Source organism: Bos indicus x Bos taurus, chromosome 4 (assembly GCF_003369695.1).
Source record: "Bos indicus x Bos taurus breed Angus x Brahman F1 hybrid chromosome 4, Bos_hybrid_MaternalHap_v2.0, whole genome shotgun sequence".
Taxonomy (NCBI): domain Eukaryota; kingdom Metazoa; phylum Chordata; class Mammalia; order Artiodactyla; family Bovidae; genus Bos; species Bos indicus x Bos taurus.
Window position 1 is genome coordinate 18708156 of NC_040079.1, and position 21036 is coordinate 18729191.

The window sequence follows — 21036 nt, forward strand, 5'->3', positions numbered from 1 at the left end:
AGTTTTGTTTTTAATAATGCTATGCTATCTAACTTCTTGGTGGTAGACATATTCCTTTTGCTTATTACATGATGAGTTAGTTGATTCTTATTTATTCTAAAGCTACATTTTAGAAGCTCTAGTAAGGCCCTTGTTCTGATTATTACAGTTTAGAGAACAGAGATCCATTTTCACTTACATTACAGTTTGGTAATGTGCAGTATTTCACAAACTTAAGACTGTGTCCTTATTTAGCGCCTAATTCTCAGGCTGAAAAATCTGTTTTCCCCCCCAGTCTTTTGGAAGTCTTTTAGGTTTCTACTACTACATTCTCTGAACCCTTTTGGTTCTCATCCCATGGATCATCTCAAGCCTTGTTGGGTGGTATGTGTTGGATGATAAATAGAAGGCAGGCAGACTGCAGATCTGGATGAAGGAGGGAGCCAAACATGGCTGTGCATGTGTCTGCTGTATGCCTGTGTGTGTGATCTTATGCTGGGAAGGGGTAAGCAGCTTCTGTACTCAGTAACTGGGTTCATTAGAGAGGGCAGAAAAAGTTAAAGGGCGGAGGGAACATCGCTACCAGACATCAAGCTCTTCCTGCCTATAGACTTAATTGTTCTTTAACTCAAGAACACTCAGCCTACATAGGGAAGCTTTCATTCTCCTCTCTTTCATTCTTTCAGTGCCCAGAAAAGGACAAAAAAACAGAAAGGGAGCAAGTAATTTAGCATGCTTCCATTCCCTTAGGCTGTTCAGTACCCACTTACCCTCTCCGGAATTTGCTGAGACACTGGCCATCTATTTGAATGATAACACAACCCAGGAATGTTACTTCATCTCTTTGACTTTTCCCTGTGTCCTCTGAGGCTGGAGACATTTGTGGTTTGCTACATTACTTTTATTTTATCACCAGCTAGCTGTTTTCCTTGTTCCGGACTCTGTCTGAGTTGCTTTTCCTATGTCTCTTTTGCAGCTAATAGAAAGCTATAAAAATGGAGGCAGCCTGCTAATTCAGGGACCAGACCACTGTTCACTCCTTCATTACGCAGCTAAAACCGGCAACGGGGAGATTGTGAAATATATCCTTGACCACGGTGAGTAGGCATAGAAAACCAAGAATCAATTATCCATGAAACAGACTGCATTTTCGAGGTTGACTTTCATCCAGACTGTCCTCAGAATGGTGGAGAGACCCTTGAGCTTTCGCTGACTCTCCTTGCTTGTGTGACGGAGCCAGGATTCCAGACCCCTGACACAGGTCACCTTAACCAAGCCTTTACCTGTACCTTAACCACCTTAACCTTAACAGGAATCATTTCCATATCAAGGCCTTTGCAGGGTATTTGGGGGCTGATTACTTACAAAATGAAAGATAAAACTGAGTGTGGACTTGGCATCATGTACTGTTTGGGAAGGGTTTTGGGAAGTTAACGAGTTGGACCAGGTACCTAATCCATATTTATAGCTGATCATTCTGAGGAGTAATGTGCATATTTATTTCTATCTTTCTAGTTTCCCTTTTTTTTTCTATTTGAATCTCATTCACCTTTTCAACTCAAGTCACCTTTTATTCTCTTCAAAAAAATCTGGTACTGCTGTGTCCTCTGTGGCAGGCCATGTTCACCCCCTGGACAGCCTCCTAACTGGGTTTGTAATCTGGTGTTAGATGGTGACCTCAGCACCTACCTCTAATAGCCCTTTAGAGGCACAGACACGTCAGAGGAGTATCAAATCTTTCTTTGATACTTACTTTGGAAGTAGACCGTACTTTCTGCTTCCCTTGTTTATAGTGTTTCTAGGACTGAAAAATAGGATAGAAGCGGGCAAAGTCTCCCTAGCTTGGCTGTTTTTGAGGAATCTCTGGCTCTGCTGAATTCAGGTATACAGAGATCCTAAAAGATTTTCTGTGAGCCCTAGCACTGAGCCAATGGCCCACCCTCATTGTATCCATATTTTGGCTGTAAATAGTAAGCATTTTAGCACAGAGTCACATTCCCTTTGGTACACAGTCACATTCCCTTTTTTAAAAAACTGAAGTATAGTCAATTTACAGTATGTCAGTTTCAGCTGTACAGCAAAGTGATTCAGTTAAAGGCATGTATGTTCAGTTGCTCAGTCTTGTCCAACTCTTTGCAACCCTATGGGCTGTAGCCCTCAGGGCTCCTCTCTCCATGGGATTTTCCTGGCAAGAATACTGGAGTGGGTTGCCATTTCCTCCTCCAGGGGATCCTCCCAACCCAGGAATTGAACCCATGTCTCCCATGTCTCCTGCATTACAGGCGAATTCTTCACTGCTGAGCCACTGATAAGTTATACATATATTTAATCTTTTCCAGATTCTTTTCCCATTACAGATTATTACAAGATAGTGAATATAGTTCCCTGTGCTATATAGTAGGTCCTTGCTGTTTATTTTCTATACAGTCGGGTGTATCTGTTAATTCAAACTCCCAATTTATCCCTCCCCTTCCTTTTCCCCTTTGGTAACCATAAATTTGTTTTCTATGTATTGATTTACATTCCTTTTTATTCCTCTTTTTATTCAGTTCAGCAAACATGTCTTATTCTATGTACCCATTCATTCATTCATCGAATATTTGTGGGGTACTTCACAGGAACTATCTGGCATAAACTGACACACACACAAAAATAAAGTCTCTGTTGTCAAGCAATTGCAGGATAAAAAATATAATCATATGCATCATTAAATTGAAAGTGGTTGTATGTAGGACTCTTAAATCCTACTGTAAAGTCACAAAGAGATAACTAACAGAGCTGCCGTTTCTCGAGCACTGGTTGTATGCCACGTGCTTAGAATGAACACGTCCTATCATTTAAGCTTTACAAGGACCTTGGAAAGGATTAGACTCTCAGTCCCATTTGACTCGCCTTGCTTTTGTCTTCAATACCTTCTCACCATGGAGAGTTTGCCTGAACCCTTGGCCTGAATTATGGCAGAAAGAGTGGTTTAGGAAAAGGAAAGGGTATCCAAGTAGGATGGTCACCATTAGAGGCTTTCTCCCCACTCCCCTCCGCCACCCCCATAGGCTAGATTGGATTGTCCTGAGCCTGTCTGCCCCAGAAAGCCTAGATCTGTTCCTGGTGCTGTGTCAGGGGTGTGTATATTCTGTCTCCCACTCCCCTGACCATTCGGCCTCCAGCAATTAAAGCATGCCTCTTTAAACAATGACTTGAATAGACAATGGTGGCATAAATTCTACTTGCCTTTTGCACACACACACAAACTGTAGGTGTTTTCCTGTAGTGACTCTTCCAAAAGCTGGTGACAGGCAGAACCAAATATGAGAACCCAGCCCCATAGACAGTGCATACAGGTCACAAAGCTTCCATAGTTATTTTTCTCTTCATAGAAAAGATTTCAGAATTTCCCCTGGACAAAGTGAAGGTGAGCTTTGGATATATGCCCTCACCTTGTTTGCTTTTAGCTCAGGTTCAAGTTCTCCTGGTGGCTGTCATCTTGATATTCCCTCCTGGTTTGGCTTTTACCCCATGAAGTTGAGTGCTTGCCCTCACACCTTAATCTGCTCAGTACCCAAGTACCTCTCTAGGGTTGGTGAGACACCGGCTATCTATTTGAGTGATGAGACCTCTTAGAAATTCTCTCTCCTCCCCTCTCTACCTCTCCTGAAGAACAGGAATTCCCGTCCCTGGTTCTGGGATCCTTTCTCATCAGTGATCTGCTGGTATCTCACTTGTTATTACCTGTCAGGCTGCAGGGAACTGCACTTTTGACTGAGTCTGTATTTAAGATGGATTCTTACGTGTTCGGGGCTGTCAGCTGGGGTGCTTGGGACACCTGGACTTTCATCTCAGGCTTCCTCACAGCATGACGATCCCCGGGTTTCAGGAGGGTGAGAATGGAAGCTTCCAGACATTCAGAGGCCAGGCTGGAGAAGTCTGCCTCACCTCTGTGGCAGTCTGTCAGCTGAAACGAGTCATGGAGGCAGCCCCGGCTCAAGGGTCGGAGAAATAGACCTCTCGGCTCCAAAATTAATGGATGTGTTCAATCTGTCCCCTCCCTTACTCTCTGTCTTCTTCAGCTGAAAATGGTGATCTTCTCAATATCCTGAACTACTGACTCACTTGGAATTCCCTGGAACTCAGATTTTATATTTTCCCTTGGTTTAGGGTCCTAAGCTAGGGCTTCAAGATTTAGCAAATCAAAATACAAGTCATGATAACATTTTTTTAGCAGAAGTATGTCCCATGCAATATTGGGGACATGCTTACACTAAAAACCAGAAATCTTCATTTCAGCTGAGTCTCCCCAGGGGCTTGAATGAGGAGGCTTGAGATGGTATTGCTCTAACACCATGGATTTTCACAACCCCCACCACCCACTTCTCTTTCCACTGCCTTAAATAAGACGACCTAGAAAGGCCCCTGTAACTCGAGCTCCCAGGGCTTGGAGTTTCTAACCAAGCTGTAGATCAGCGCACACGCTTTTCCTGCCATGAAATCCAACTGGCACATCTCTGAGTGCTTGCACCAAAGCCTGACATTCCAACACTGAACTCCTTTCTCTTGGATCCCAAGAGCGAATCATGCAGTTTAGAGTGAGAGATTTTGCAAAGAGTGAATCATGCAGTATAGCTCTTTGTGTCAACACTGAAGGACAGGAAGAATTTGTTAGTAACTTGGGGAAGGGAGAAGCTTATTTTTCTCATTTTTTTGGTTAACTTTTGTAAATTAGTCACTTTAATATTTACACTAAGGAGAAAACACGATATTCTTGTAATCACCTCTACTTCGCTCACAGGCAGGCAGTTCTCACGGTCACTGCATCTGCCTCATGGGTCTGTAATTGGCTGGTAGATGTATGACTCTGAAGATCATGCAGCCAAATCCATCTCTTCTGTCTGAAAATAAAATCTGACTATGATCTACAGTCCAAAGATCACTGTTGGATATTGATGGGTGGTGATTTTTAACCTTTTAGTACTGCTAAGCTGCTAAGTCACTTCAGTCATGTCCGACTCTGTGCGACCCCATAGACGGCAGCCCACCAGGCTCCCCCATCCCTGGGATTCTCCAGGCAAGAATACTGGAGTGGGTTGCCATTTCCTTCTCCAATGCTTGAAAGTGAAAAGTGAAAGTGAAGTCGCTCAGTCGTGTCCGACTCTTAGCGACCCCGTGGACTGCAGCCTACGGGGCTCCTCCACCCATGGGATTTTCCAGGCAAGAGTACTGGAGTGGGGTGCCATTGCCTTCTCCTACAGTCAAATAATAAAAACTGATCTGTAGTTGATTTTTATTAAAATTAGTATTTATCAACCTGATAGTCAATTCAGGTTGACTGAATTGATGGTCCATTTCATTCTTAACATCAACTTCATTATTTCTAGTTATTGAGGAGCATGGATGTGAAATCTATTGACATTGTCCTCCTAATTCTCCATGTTGTTTAAGAGCTAAGCACTTTGGCTCAACCATTTCTGTTGTTGTCATTTGTCTTAATATCTTTAGTTGCTGATATGATTTTATAAACTTGCACGTTTAGAATTGAAAACTGTCTTTGCAGAACTAGTCATCTCTCTTAAATTGCAGCAAGCCCTTTGCGGTGTTCTTGAAGTCAGGGATACATACACAGAAAACATGACACTTTCTCTACTCTGTAATCATCTTCTTAGTGTGGTCTCTGCTCAGCAAATAGTCTTGCCTGATTAATAATGATGCTGACTCTGAAATTCCCTTGATTTGATGGAAAATAGCCTTTGCTGAGATGCCTCTGTGAGGCTGGGGTTCAGACATGTCTACCAAACTACAGCATCGTATTGATAAGTTAACGTTAGATTTACGGTGGATGGATCTGATCAGTTTGGATTCACATAAATAAAAGAATAAATCCATGCAGATTTCATACTGTGGCAAAGATCAAGAGACACCCCTTCTTGCCATCTCGGTTGCTGCAAACCTCTTGAAATTGTACTTTTTAAATTTTGTGTTAAAAACTAGATTCAAGTCCTTCCTTGGGTTTATAGTATATAAATCCTAAAGACTGTTCAAAGACCCGCCTGTCAAGATGCCTTTAAAGACAAGGGTCCTAAGAAATCAGAGGGCCCTTTTCAAGGAGCATGACTGATGGGACTTGTTTGCCTCCTGCATCCTTACTCCAGGGAGCGCCTCTCTCCTCTCTGCTTCACCCTCTTCTTCATGTCTTATTGATGGTGGGGGTCCGCAGTCAGGATGCCTCTTGAATGGGAGTCGTGAGAGCTTAGTCATTCTCCCAGGCACCACATTCAGCCACAAATTTCTCTTCTCAGGGCTCTTTTGAACACGGGCTGGGGGGCCATGGGACCTGTGGTTATTTCTCAAAAGCCACAGGAGGCTTGAATTTTTCTCGTCCCTCATCTTCTTTGGGACTTCTTCTCTTAAATACACAACACGCTGCTTCCCTTTATGAAAAACTGGAATTTGGGCAATGGGAGGGTTGAAAAGAGAATGGAGGTGGGAGAGAGAGCCTAAGAATACCACAAGGACTGGGTGGAGAGAGGAGGACGGGAGGGATTCCAGCGGAGAGCCCCCACCCGCCAGCGGTTCCTGCTTTTCAACTCCTTTCAACCACATTTTTGCCCACTCCCTCCTCCCTCGTTGTACCCTCCCAGAGACTTTTGTGGCGCCTCAGTCTTTAACCACCGGGCACATTTTGCTCTTTTGTTTTTATTCTCCCAGCGCCCACCCCCCTGCCCCCTACTGTGTTTCCTGATAGAAATCTCACTCATGCATTTCCTTTCTGATTTCAATGGCTTACTTTGTCTTCCCTCTTTTTCTGCCTTCAGTCTTTCTTTTCTCTTTTTTTTTCACCCACCCCCCTCTCTGCCTCTGGTCCCCAAGAGAAACGACCCCCGTCCCGCTGGGACAGGATGGCCGTGCTGTTGAGAGTTCCCAGTGCCGGCTCTCCCCACATCTGTGCAGCTTTTGTCGGCGCTCAGGAGGATTTGGAATGGTCTGCTGGCAGCGTCAGGGAGACTAATGGGAAATGAGGTCCAGAGGGAGAGAGACCACGGGGAGGTGGGGGGACAGCAAAGGGGATTTGGATGGCTCGGTGTGGGAAGCAAATTAAAGGATGCCTGTGACAAAAGACACATCATATATAATACAGGCGAAATGGTGATGACACAATTGCATGGGTTCCTGGAAGAGCCTCTGGGATGAGCACTGACTGGGCAGTCGATTTGAACTTTGGAAAGTTTGACTACTTACCACGCTGTGACTTTTTCAATGTTGGGACATTTGTGAAGTTTTGCTTCTTTTTGAATTCCCTGACCCGCATCCGAAAAATGATATGTTTCTACCCACAATGTATTTTTCTTTCCCCTTTATTTTTCAGACCATTTCTCAGATAGCATGGCTTTTTAAATTTTTTTAAATCCATGTTCCTTTTATGGGTCTTTCTCTCTTAGGAAAAAAAGTGTGATATTGGCCAAGATCCAAGTGGATTTTTAAATGTCATTCATTCATTCAAAAAGTCTGTCCCATACACTTTTAAACAGAAATATTATTGTAATAATCACTGCTCATCTTTATTGTTCTGAGTGCTTTATGTGTATTTATGTATTTGATTCTTACAACAAGCCCACAAGGTAAGTTCTTTTATCTCTACTTGACGGGTGGTAAAACTGAAGTGTAGCAAAGCTGGATGACTTGCAAAAGCTCACCCATAATACAAGATATGGTCTCTGCCCTGTGTATTCCTAAAACTCAGTGAGAGAAATAAAGCATAGATAAACAACCACAATTCAGGGTAGTTTGAAATGAATATCATATACAGGATTCTACTGATAACTGGCATAGACTATGGAAGGGCGATCACCTTCTGAAACGTTCATGGAGAAATCTGTACCTATATCCCCTCAGTAGAGATTCAGTGGTTGCTTCCTGGGCAGGTCAGCTGGGGGCTGAACTGTGGGTCTTTTAGTAAACTCTGGGGAGACAGAAAGCCAAGACTTTTTCTATTCAGGGAACAATCAGGAATTCTCTGCTGATAATTTAACGGCATTCCTTCCAATTCCTTAGGGGAGATGCATAGTGTCCACAATCAGAACGTATGTACACATGACAAACTAAGCCCAAACCCAAATGTTCCCCCGTTGATCTACTTGAAGGAATTCCATCTTTATTTTTTCTCTTTCTCCTGTTCTTTCCCTTATGGCTGAGGCTGGAATTAACTTTTCCAAAAATCATAGTTGCTGCTTTTTCACATGTATTTTTTTCTTTCAAGGGAATATACTTGTGGTCTTTGTTGATGGTTTTTGTTTCTCTGGACATGCTCCCACCTCCAAATCTTATCTTATGCTACTAATCTACACAGGGCGCTATTAGACAGCATGATGCACTATTTTTGTTCCAAGAAAACTTAATTTTTATTGTTTGCAAAATGTAGTTCTACTCATGTACATTTTTGTAAAAAATTCCTTTTTATCTTTGAATCGGAGTACAGTTGATTCACAGTATTGTGTTAATTACTGCTATACGGCAAAGTGACTCAGTTTTATGTACTTATATACACACACACATATATTTTCATATTCGTTTCCATTTTGGCTTCTCACAGGATACTGAATGCAGTCCCCTGTGCTATACAGTAAGGCCTTGTTGTTTATCCATTATATATATATCAGTTTGCATCTGCTAATCCCAAACTCCCAATTCAGCCCTCTCCCAGCCTTCTCCTCCTTGGCAACCGCCAGTTTATTCTCTGTGTCCCTGATTCAGTCTGTTTCATGCATAGGTACATTTGTGTCCTGTTTTAGATTCCACATAGCAGTGATAGCTTGATACACTATTAAAAATAGCTCCCAGTAGGTCACTGGAGACACACATAGGGAGGGAAACCACAGTTCTGTCTCAGACTCCACCTGGCATGCACTCCTCTTGTCCTTTCTTCTCCTAAATCTCCTTGCTGTCAGTTAAGTCCATCTTTCCAGAGTCCATCTTTCTAAAACCTTTAATTGAAGTTGCTCTGGGTATTAATTAAGAGCAAAAAGTTACATCTTGTTTTAGTATCTGCATCTCTGTCAAGGACAGAGGATTGGAGAGGAAGGAGGAGACAATAAACAGCTCAAGGCATGCCTGACTCCCAGATTAGATGATCAGCTCTGGAATCCTGCTGGGTTGGTTTCATTTATAGTGATTTCTTGTCAGGAGTTTGAGAAACAAGCTTCTTTTCTTTGTCCCACTTTTTTTAGCCCAGATTAAACTGCTTTATCATCCTCTCACTGCACGAAGGCATGGACCCCAGAGTCCATGGACCCACTGTGGTTGCACTTCTGAGAGTACCAGGTGACAGAGCTGAGGAAATGAGATGAGACCCCCTACTGCCTAAATATTTGTGCAATTGTTACCAAATGCGAGGCTGTGTGCCTAACATACAACGAGGCCAAAACAAACGGAAACATCAGAGTTTGGAGCAGAGAAAGGTTTACTGCAGGGCCAAACAAGGAGAACAGGTGGCTTGTGTCCCCAGACCTCGAACTCAAAGGGTTTCAACAAAGTATTTTTAAAGGCCAGGTGAGGGAGAGGCATTGCAGAGTATATGATCAGCTCATCTGATGGTGAGGTCATGGCAGTGTCACAGAGGTTAACATTATCAATCCTTAGGGGCCAGTAGGTCTGGGGGCTCATGATCATCAGTTAACTTCCTCCATTTGTTGGTGGTTTCAGCATCTGTAAAACAACTCAGAAATGTGCATCATGCACATCAGAAAATGTGCATTTTCTAGGTGCTCCAAAGAGGAGCTATGTGGGAGGTGTCTGTCCCCAGGAGAAGTCCCCATAGCGTCCTGCTTGGTTACACAATTATCAGTAATGGTGGGAACAGACACTGGTGAGGCCACTGCTCATGTTCATGGAATTCCTTGCAAAATGAATGACTTTGCTGAAGGTGACAGGAGCTCTCTAAAAGGATCATTGGGCTCTGTAAGCATTCTTGCTCCTGACCTTGTGGAGGCTGCTTCGTCCAAGACGGAATAGGCCTGGAGTACTTGGTTCTCAGAACACTGAATTGGAGTCAACACTTACTTCAAATGTAAGTGGGAGCCAAGGCACCCTTTTATATCTCCTTCCCTCATTGATGTTCCAGCACCCGAGCTTAATGTAAGCTGCTGTGTTATGTCAGAGAATAGAATGCTTAATTATACCTAAACTTTACACATTGCATGTAGTGTCCCAGCTACTGTTTTAAGCACTTTTTTTGTATTAACTTACGAAACCTAATAACAAACCTATGCCATAAATAGTATTATTAATTATAATTTACTTGTGCAGTAATCAAGGAACTGAGAAATACAATGAACTTGCCTGAGATCTCGTGAGGGGCAGAAATAGCTGGAGTTTGGGCCCAAGGATGTTCAGCACCAAAGCCGTCGCTCTTAATCACTGCACTAGACTGCTTGACACATTAGGGGGATTTCGGTGGGGCAGGGGGTGATGGGGGTGGAGAGTTATCATTCCAGTTTCCTTAGAATCATAGGACTGAGGAACAAACATGAATGAATAAAATCCTCATTGAACCTGTGAAACAGGGAATGTGTTAGAAGGGTAAGAAAAAGTGTTCTTACACTTAAAAGATGTAGAATAATTAAAGAGATAAGGCATACATTCAGAAAGCAAATGCACAGTACAAGGGCCAACCCCAGTGTTACGGGAGTTCAGAAATGGGGTCAAAGGTGGCCTTTTCAGAGGACCTGGTCACACACTGGGCTTTTAAAGGGTGTGTAAGATTTAGGTGAGTGCATGCTCAGTCGCATCCAACTCTTTGTGACCCTGTGGACTGTAGTCCACCAGGTTCCTCTGTCCGTAGGGTTTTCCAGGCAAGAATACTGGACTGGATTGCCATTTGTTCCTCCAAAGATTTAGGTATGTGGGTAGAAAATGCTGCTCTACATAGCTGGAGGGAGCAAGCTCTCAGAGCTGGGAGAGTCTTAGAAATATTTGGGTGATCATGCAGCTACCGATTTAGCTTATACAAAAAATAAATAAAATGGAGCCTTGAGAACAAATTGAGGTGGGGTAGTTCCAAGTGAAAGACTGTGAACTTCACTGTTTTAAATACTTGGGGAGACAGAGGACATATGATGAATTTGAAGCCTAGAAATCTAAATGTTACATCTTTATATGTGTTCTTAGTAACAGTCCTGCACGCTCATGTCCCTGACGGATACCTATTAGGAAGTGTATTTGTCAAATAGGACAAATTGGAACAAATAATAGGACAGACGTTTCAAGAGAAGATTGACCTGTCCTAAGGACCATAGATGGAAAGAAAGGAGAGGAAGTTGGTGATGTAGCTCCTGGATGACCAGGAGGATTGTGAACATTTCCCTTCCCCTTGACCAGTGACTTTTGTTTTTATTGAAAAGTGTAGTTGATTAACAGTGTTAAATTAGTTTCAGGTATATAGCACAGTGATTCAGTTTAATGTGTGTGTACATATATACACACACACACACACACACACACTCACACACTCACGCACACACACGTATATTGAAAAGAAAATGTATCTATATGTTCTTTTTCAAAACTATGAAATGATGAGTAAACTTCCTTGTGCTAGACAATAGGTCTTTGTTTATCAATTTTATATGTAGCAGTGTGTTTAGGTTACTCCCAAATTCCTAATTTATCCTGCCTACCTCCTTTCCCCTTCGGTAACCATAAGTTTGTTTTCTATGTCTGAGAGTCTTTTTCTGTTTTATAAATAAGTTTATTTGTATCATTTTTTTTAAGATTCCACATGTAAGCAATATCATGTATTTGTTTTTCTCTTCTGGCTTAGTTCTTATACTCTCTAGGTCCATCCATGTGCTGCAAATAGCATTATTTCATTCCTTTTTATGGCTGAGTAGTGTCCCACTGTGTGTGTGTGTGTGTGTGTGTGTGTGTGTGTATGTGTGTGTGTGTATATATGTGAAGTGAAGTGAAGTTGCTCAGTCATGTCTGACTCTTTGTGACCCCATGGACTGTAGCCCACCAGGCTTCTCCATCCATAGGATTTTCCAGGCAAGAGTACTGGAGTGGGTTGCCATTGCCTTCTCCAGGGGATCTTCACGACCCAGGGATCAAACCCAAGTCTCCCGCTTTGCAGGCAGACACTTTACAATCTGAGCCACCAGGGAAGCCCAGCATATATGTGTGCACCACATCTTCTTTATCCATTTATCTGTTGATGGACATTTAGGTTGTTCCCATGTCTGCCTATTGTATATAGTGCTGCAGTTAATATGGAGGTGCATGTATCTTTTCGAATTATGTTTTTCTCTGATTTATGCCCCGGAATGAGATTGCAGGATCATATGGTAGTTCTATTTTGAGTTTTTAAAAAACCTCTATGCTGTTCTCCATAGTGGCTGTACCAATTTCCGTCACCACCAACAGTGTAGGAAGGTTTCCTTTTCTCCACACCCTCTCTAGCATTTATTGTTTGTAGATATTTTTGATGGTGGCTATTCTGACTGGTGTGAGGTGATACCTCATTGTAGTTTTTATTTGCACTTCTCTAATAATTAGTGATGTTGAGCATTTTTTCATGTGTCTGTTAGCTATTTGCATATCATCTTTGGAGAAATATTTATATCTTCTGCCCATTTTTTAATGGGTTTTTTGTTCTGTTTTGTTTTGACGCTGAGCTATATGAGCTATTTGCATGTTTTGGTTGCATTGTTGCAGATATTTCCCCTCATTCTGGAAGTTGTCTTTTCATTTTGTTTATGCTCTCTTTTGCTGTGCAAAAGCTTTTAAGTTTACTTAGGTCTCGTTTATTTTTGTTTTTATTTCCATTAGCCTAGGAGACAGATCCAAAAAGATATTGCTGCAATTTATGTCAGAGTGTTCTGCCTATGTTTCCCTCTAGGAGTTTTATGGTTTCTGTTCTTGCATTTAGGTCTTTGATCCATTTTGAGTTTATTTTTGTGTATGGTGTTAGAGAATGTTCTAATTTCAAGTTTTTACATGTAGCTGTCGAGTGTTCCCAGCACCACTTATTGAAGAGACTCTCTTTTCTCCATTGTATATTCTTGCCTCCCTTGTTGTAGATTAATTGACCATAGGTACCTGAGTTTATTTCAGGGCTTTCTATCCTGTGCCATTAATCTATATGCTTTTGGGCGAGTACCAAACAACTTTGATTACTGTAGCTTTGTATAGTCTGAAGTCAGTGAGCCTGACTCCTCAGCTCCATTCTTCGTCAAGATTGCTTTGGCTATTTGGAGTCTTTTGTGTTTCCATAAAATTTTTAAACTTCATTGTTCTAGTTCTGTGAAAAATGGCACTGGTAATTTGATAGAGATTGCATTTGTTGATTGCTTTGGGTAGCATAGTCAAAATCTTCCAGTCCAAGAACACTGTATACCTTTCCATCTGTTTGTGTGTCATTTGCTCAGTTGTGTTCAACTCTTTGGAACCCCATGGACTGTAGCTTGCCAGGCTCCTTATTCATTAATTCAGACAAACATTTAAGCCTCTGCTTGGCACCGTGCTCTATGCCAGTCACCAACGGAGGACACAGTGTTGGACAAGGCATCTGCCACAACTTCAAGGGGTTTTCCAGAATCTAGTTGTGGAGAGAGACAAGACAGCAGGTAATTTTAATATGGCTTGACAAGTGTCATGATAAGTAAGGTGATTGTATATCCCTACTTGTTAGGGATACTCTCAGTTTTGATGGTTAATTATATTACCCTCCTAATTGTAGGAAATAGGGTTAACATACAAAATAAGGGAACACATGGGCAGGGCATCTAATGCAATATTAAGAATGCAGTAATAGAGAGCTTTCTGGAGAAAATGTGGACCAGCTGATACCTGCAGGTAGGAAGTTGCAGGAAGGGTTTGGAGGAAAGCAGTAGTGCAGCAGGGGGAGAGGTGGGCATTCTAAGCAGCGTTTGCAGGTTGAATTGAGTAAATTAGTGAACAAATAAGAAGTTGTGAATGTGAAAGCTCAGAATGTTCAATTCCTGATGAAGCATCTAGAACCATTTGATGTTTATATATTAACGTTTCTTCCAGATTTGGGGAGGGAAATTTTATGAAAAATAGAATTTTACTCTATTTCTAAAATAAAGAAATTGGGGTAGATAATGTCTTGACTTAGTGTAAGCTGCTAAGTGTTATGTCAGATAAAGAGCACTTAATAATACAGTCTCTCGTAGTTTTAATGGTATGCTGTATAAGACCTTCCCGAACAACCTGTGCTAAAAGTAGACTTTAAAGCCCACTCGATTCTCCTTTTCCTCTTTAGGTAGCCACTTAATTATTCTTAATTTATTCTATCCCTATTAATTTTATTTCTTCAGCTTGTTTTGAAAGTCTCTTGAAGGCAGAGGCTATGTTCTTTTTTATCTCCCATTCTCTACATATTGCCTGGTGATGATTGAGAGATTGATGAGGGGGAGTTGGAGGGAGCATTTCTCTTTTGGAGGGGGAGGTGGTCTTATTATCCCTGAAACTAAATACTCTGCTCTTATTCAGCCTCCCAAAGTATTTTAATTCTGTGACTACAATTTTGGTTTTTTTATTAATGGTGATTTTTTGAACTTTTTTCTGATGGGCATCTTGCTTTTCCTCTTCTTTAGGACCGTCCGAGTTATTGGATATGGCAGACAGTGAAACGTGAGTGTTGCCTTGCATTATATAGTCTAGATTGTCTTCTTGAGATCATATAAAAATGTCCTACTTTCACTTGCCTTTATGAATGTAGAGCTAATCTTCTAAATCAAAGTTTACACAGTAAAAATAGATGGTACCTGTCATGATGATTGCATACATAACCATTGCTGGTCATCATTTAGAACTTCCTTCAAGGGAGGTACTTCTGCACTGGTGCACCTTGAATGGCAGAGAAGTCTAATGTACCTAGCTCTTAATTACCCATCCATTTACTCTTTCTCAACTGAGGTTTATAAGCAAATTAAACCCTAATGCCCTAAGGCATCCTTTTTGTGCGGTGAGACAATTTCTCCGTGCTAAATCTAGAATGGGACAAGTTATATGCAACCACTGGAGAAGCAGGAACATAGTGGCTCCAACCATTTCCATGTTTTGTGCCTCAGAAGAGGAATTCTGGTTCAGAAACTCAACAGCTCTGCAGTTGGCCCCCAAACTGATAACATTTGTTGTCAACGTTTTTATTCCCAGAATAGCACAACAGTTACTATTCCCCAAGCAGGGACAAAGAAAGGCTAAAAACATCTAACCCTGGAAGCCAGGAGGAGCCTCTAGAGAATTGCAGTGAAATATAACAAGGATAAAGAATGGGTGGGGTGGAGTTGTGGTTGTTTAGTCTGTAAGTTGTGTCCGACTCTTTGTGACCCCATGGACTGTAGCACACCAGGCTTCCCTGTCCTTCACTATCTCCCCGAGTTTGCTCAAACTCATGTCCACTGAGTCAGTGGAGTGGAGAAGGGCTAAGGAGACCGGAAGGAAGAAAAGTAGAAGGGATTTAGTCATGAGTCACTGACAAGGAAGGAACCATCCATTGCTACGGGAGCTTGTTCGCGTACCACACATCCCATCAGCAAGGTTGTCATTCACCCGAGCTTGGCATTAAGTGTCTTTTCAATTTTAGACTCAGGATGGGAATATTCTCCTCCCTCTGCTGTCTTGGCTGGCTCTGGTTGGCTCTGGGGGTGGAGAAATAGTTGCTTTGCCATGGCTATTCCCCATCCCGAGTGGGCTGACCTCAGGCCTGCCGCTAACTAGAGGTGACTCGGGCTGCTGAACTCTCCCAGAGTTCTTACTGTCCCTCCCAGATATCCTCTGGGGCTGCCCCTCCCCTTCCACTCACAAGGAATCAGCGGGTCGGGCAGAGTGGCTGCCTCCTGGGCCTTTGAAGTCAAGTCCCAGGAGGTGGTCTTCCCAGGGCCAGGTGGTCTACTGAGCCCTGCGATGTGGTGCTCCGTGCTGCTCCTGTGTGCACTTCACCTCCCGTCATTCCGGCTATGTCCCAATGTCTACGGGACACAGCTGGAATGTCTACACAGAGTGGCTGCACACTGTTCAGACACGTCTACGCACATCAGTCTATTTCAGAGTGCCACTGAAGAGTACTTACATCAGACAGTAGTCATTTAAAACAAAATCACTCAGCCTACCTAACCAGCCAACACTGAAAAAGAGGCTGGAGTCAGATGTTATGGTGAGACGATGACCAACTCAGGGTACTTTTAGGACTCCGGTCAGCCACCGCCCCTGTCCATGCCCTGCAACTGTGGTCTCAACCATAGGTGGGAAAGTGGCCAGGGGGCACAGAAGGTCAGCAGCAGGGGTACGATGTGACCCTCGCTTCCCTCCCTGCCCCCTTTCCCCCACCCCAACTCCCGCCTCCAGCCCTTTACCCATTTCATCTTTGATTTAGGGGTGAGACCGCACTGCACAAGGCAGCCTGCCAGCGGAACCGGGCCGTGTGCCAGCTTCTGGTGGACGCAGGAGCATCTCTGAGAAAGACGGACTCCAAGGTAACTTGATGAGTGAGTGCAGGCATCCTCCCCAGGGCAGGATCTCTGGCTCCATTGCCTTGGAGCAAAGGCATCCTTTCTGTACTTATGGAAGTGCCTGGGGCTTTGGAAAAAGGAGGCCAAAATAAAGTGTTTCATTTAGAGAAACTGCAGTTTAAATGTATAAGCACAAAGGGAGGGTGTGTGCTTGTCCAAGGGGCTTCATAGACCTCTGAACGCTCTGACCTCAGGACTCAAGGGGAGAGAGAGGCAGAGAGAAGAGTTAATAGAGATCAACCCCATAGAGTAATTTGCTATGATGATCTGAGGTCATGGTCATGGTTGGCTCTGAGTTTTAAAGCACCCTCTAAGAAAGGACAAGCCACTTAACTGTAGCAGGTTACAGAGAAGAATTTTAATATATAAGTGAGGACTTCATTAAGTATGTGCTAAGTAACCTAAGTTTGGCATCAATGAATGTAGACAAGAAACAGGTAACTTACAAGCCTACTGATAACTTCAGAATTGCTCATCACTTAAATAAATCTAATGGGAGCTGTTTGTGGTTTTCACTCTGGAGTTTCCTCCAACCGCAGTACCTTGTGACATGGCTTTCTCTCTGATATGGACCTTTCTGTCCTTTCTGAACCAGTTTCAGTGCTTGATTCTTCATTTCCCTTGTGACCCACCAGATCCTTGCTCTCTGAGGTCCCTGGCTGTCTTAATTCTGATAAATGTAGACTATTGAATTCATTAAGCCGGGTCTTCATTTCTATCTGATCTATTACCTGTCTGGTTAGCTAACTGGGTGTAAGATTCCAAATGGCAGATAATTACTCACTGTGATATTCTTCCCAGATGATATTTGCATTCAGGTGCTTTGATGTGTAACCTTAGTGAGAGGCACAACCCAGGGAAGCAAGATCAGCAGAGGCCAAGATTTGAGGTGGGCTTGGCCTTTCTTGCTGGAGCTACTAGAACACAGCAGGGCCCTTGCCTGGGCACCAGAGACTGGTCTCAACTCAGGTGGTAGAAGGGAGGAGCAAGAGGAAATAGAGGGACCAAGAAGAGACTGGCCAGGAGACCTGGACCCAGAGCAGATGGTTCTTTTTTAATCTAAGTTTCTGAATCAAATAAAGGTTCTCAATGTTCCTTGATATTTCTATTTTGTGTTATGTATGTATGTCCTCTTTTCAAAATGCAAAGTTTTATTATTTTTATTATAAATATAGTACAGCCTCATAGAAACCTCTAGCAATGCAAAAATTTTTTAAAAAGTAAAAACTGCTAGAAATCCCACAATCTAGACCTATATACCATTAAAACGTTAATGATTTCTCCTCACATGTGGGTATGTCCATTTTTCTCTCTCATTTCCTGCAAGTAGGTAAAGTCAAGCTATACTACATGCTACTGTATAACCTACGTTTGCACCCAACATTTTGTTTTAGAGAGCTTACCGTTTGGAGTAATAGAGCTATGCTTCATCCTTTTCAGGGATCCTCTAATTTTTTCCATTCCCTAATTTTATGCTTGGTGAAAGCTGAATATCATAATTATGACTGGGTCTTCTCCTGGAAATTTTTGGAGAGAAGCAATATTTTGAGAGAATTTCTCTCAATAGAGAATGGCTCCTTCCACCTCTATTTAGAAACTGGGAATCTCAACCTCATTAATGTTGATGACAAGATAATCTCTTTAAAAAATGATACAAAGAAACTTATTTACAAAATAGAAACAGACTCACAAACCTTAAAAACAAATTTATGGTTACTAAAGGGGAAAGGTTGGGGGGCGGGGAATTAGGAGTTTTGGTGAAAGTTTTGGAAAAATTGGGAGATTATCTATTTTATATACATACTACTACATATAAATAAAATAGATAATCAACAAGGACCTACTGTATAGCACAGGGAACTCTACTCAATATTCTGTAATAACCTATATGCAAAAAGAATCTGAAAAAGAATTGGGATGTGTGTGTGTGTGTGTGTGTAAATAAACTGAATCACTTTGCTGCATACCTGAAACTGACACAGTATTGTAAATCATCTATATTCCGAAAGAAAAAAGATAAGCTACAAGTACTGTAACCAAATTGAATAAAATTATAGGAACTTGGAGCTATGGCTAAATATTAAATCCCAACTAAATAGGTAAAAATTTTAGAGCGTTTAGAGCCATTGTTACATCCCTTTTGTCTTCTATTCCACATGCCCTTGTAGGCTACTAGGATCAGACTTAATTGAAGTTGATACCATCCATTGCAAAAGATAAGGCTGAGAAGTGTTTGATAGTTTCTGTAATACTTGTGTGCATTTTTATACATGGAACTATTTATCTGGTACAGTGATCATGCCTCTATCCTTTCCTTAGAACTTAATACCATTTTGTACATATACACAATGGAATATTACTCAGCTATATAAAAGAACAAAATAATACCATTTGCAGTGACACGGATGAACCTAGAGACTGTCATGCTGAGTGAAGTCGGTCACACACAGAAAGACAGGTATCAGATGGTATCACTGATGTGGAATCTAAAAAGATGATACCAATAAATCTATTTATAAAACAGAAATAAAGTTACTAATGTAGAAAACAAACTTATGGCTACCAAGGGGGAAAGGGAGGAGGAAAAGGGTAAACTGGAAGATTGGAGAATAACATATACACACTATAATATATAAATAGATAACTAACTAATAAGGACCTACTCTATAGCACAGGAACTCTGCTCAGTACTCTGTGATGACCTATATGGGAACAGAATCTAAAGAGTATATAACTGATTCACTTTGCTATACAGCAGAAATACACAACACTGTAAATCAACTATACTCCAACAAAAATTTTTAAAACAATATCATTTTTAAGTAGATACCACTGAACAAAAATTAGAAGTGTCAAGGACGGTTAAGTATGTCTATAAACATTCAAAATAATGAAGACCATTCCTCCTTTAACGGTTGACTTATGTTTGTTGGCCTCATTTCAGAAATATTACATGTATAAATATACATCAGTTCAGTTCAATTCAGTCACTCAGTCGTGTCCGACTCTTTGCGACCCCATAGACTGCATCACACCAGGCCTCCCTGTCCATCACCAACTCCTAGAGTTTACTCAGACTCATGTCCATTGAGTCAGTGATGCCATCCAACCATCTCATCCTCTGTCCTCCCCTTCTCTGCCCATCTTCAGTCTTTCCCAGCATCAGGGTCCTTTCCAATGAGTCAGTTCTTCACATTAGGTGGCCAAAGTATTGGAGTTTCAGCTTCAGCATCAATCCTTCCAATGAATATTCAGGACTGATTTCCTTTGGATGGACTGGTTGGATCTCTTTGCAGTCCAAGGCACTCTCAAGAGTCTTGTCCAATACCACAGTTCAAAAGCATCAATTTTTCGGTGCTCAGCTTTCTTTATAGCCCAACTCTCACATCCATATATGACTACTGGAAGAACCATAGCCTTGACTAGACTGACCTTTGTTGACAAAGTAATGTCTTTGCCATAACTTTGGTCATAACTTTTCTTCCAAGGAGCAAGGTGTCTTTTAATTTCATGGCTGCAGTCACCATCTGCAGTGATTTTAGAGCCTATGCTCTATACCGTCAGCAAAAACAAGACCGGGAGCTGACTGTGGCTCAGATCCTGAACTCCTTATTGCCAAATTCAGACTTAAATTGAAGAAAGTAGGGAAAATCACTAGACCATTCAGGTATGACCTAAATCAATAAATATACATATAGCATTATAATTTGTTGTTGTTCAGTCACTGAGTTGTATCTGACTCTTTTGTAATTCCATGGACTGTAGCCCATCAGACTCCTCTGACCATGGGATTTCCCAGGCAAGAATAGTGGAGTAGGTTGCCATTTCCTCCTCCAGGGGATCTTCTCAACCCAGGGATCAAACCCACACCTCCTGCATTGGCAGCCAGCTTCTTTACTGCTGAGCTACCAGGGAAACCCAACATTATAATAGACTGCAAAAAATGATACAGTCATTTACAATGATGCAGAAGAACATTTCATGACATAGAGGTTTTATATGTTATTAAGTGCAAAAGCACATTACCTAAGTATATAAACAAAGTATGGTTTAGTTTTCATAAAACTAATTGTGTGTAGAGCTACAGAAATAAGAAAATAGCTACTTTATGGGAAGGGTAACAGCAGTTATCTTAGTATAGTGGAATTACTGGTGATTTTTGCTTACTTATGCTTTTCTACTTTCCCAAGATTTCTGTACTCAACACCCATCACTTTTATTATCAGAAATTAACTTACTTTTTAGGGAGATAAAATAGTTCTAAATTAGGGAGAACCAAACTGAAGACTTTGAAACCAGCGAAGAAACACCTTTTAAATTGTTTCTGATCATCCCTCTTTTGTTTCTGCTTGTTATTTTCCCAGGATTTATATCACAGAAAGACTTCCAAACTAGAAATCAGAATGCCTGGTTCCCTACTTTCTGTTCAGTGATTTCTATCCCCCTCTGAAGAGAATCTGGGTTCTCATACTTCCTGTGCTACACGATTTGCTGCTAACTAGTTACTCTAGAACCTCCCTTTCCTTTGATGGAAGCCCCACCT

At 41.8% G+C, this 21036-nt stretch overlaps 1 protein-coding gene across 2 annotated transcripts in view; it reads left to right on the plus strand.

Annotated features, from left to right (window-relative positions):
- DGKI (diacylglycerol kinase iota) overlaps positions 1 to 21036 on the plus strand; it is a 517513-nt gene that overhangs the window by 485864 nt on the left and 10613 nt on the right. For both annotated transcript variants that reach the window (XM_027538894.1, XM_027538896.1), the window contains 3 exons: positions 956 to 1076; positions 14577 to 14613; positions 16358 to 16457. In XM_027538894.1, the coding sequence (XP_027394695.1) occupies positions 956 to 1076; positions 14577 to 14613; positions 16358 to 16457 (258 nt within the window). The remainder of the gene's footprint in view (positions 1 to 955; positions 1077 to 14576; positions 14614 to 16357; positions 16458 to 21036) is intronic.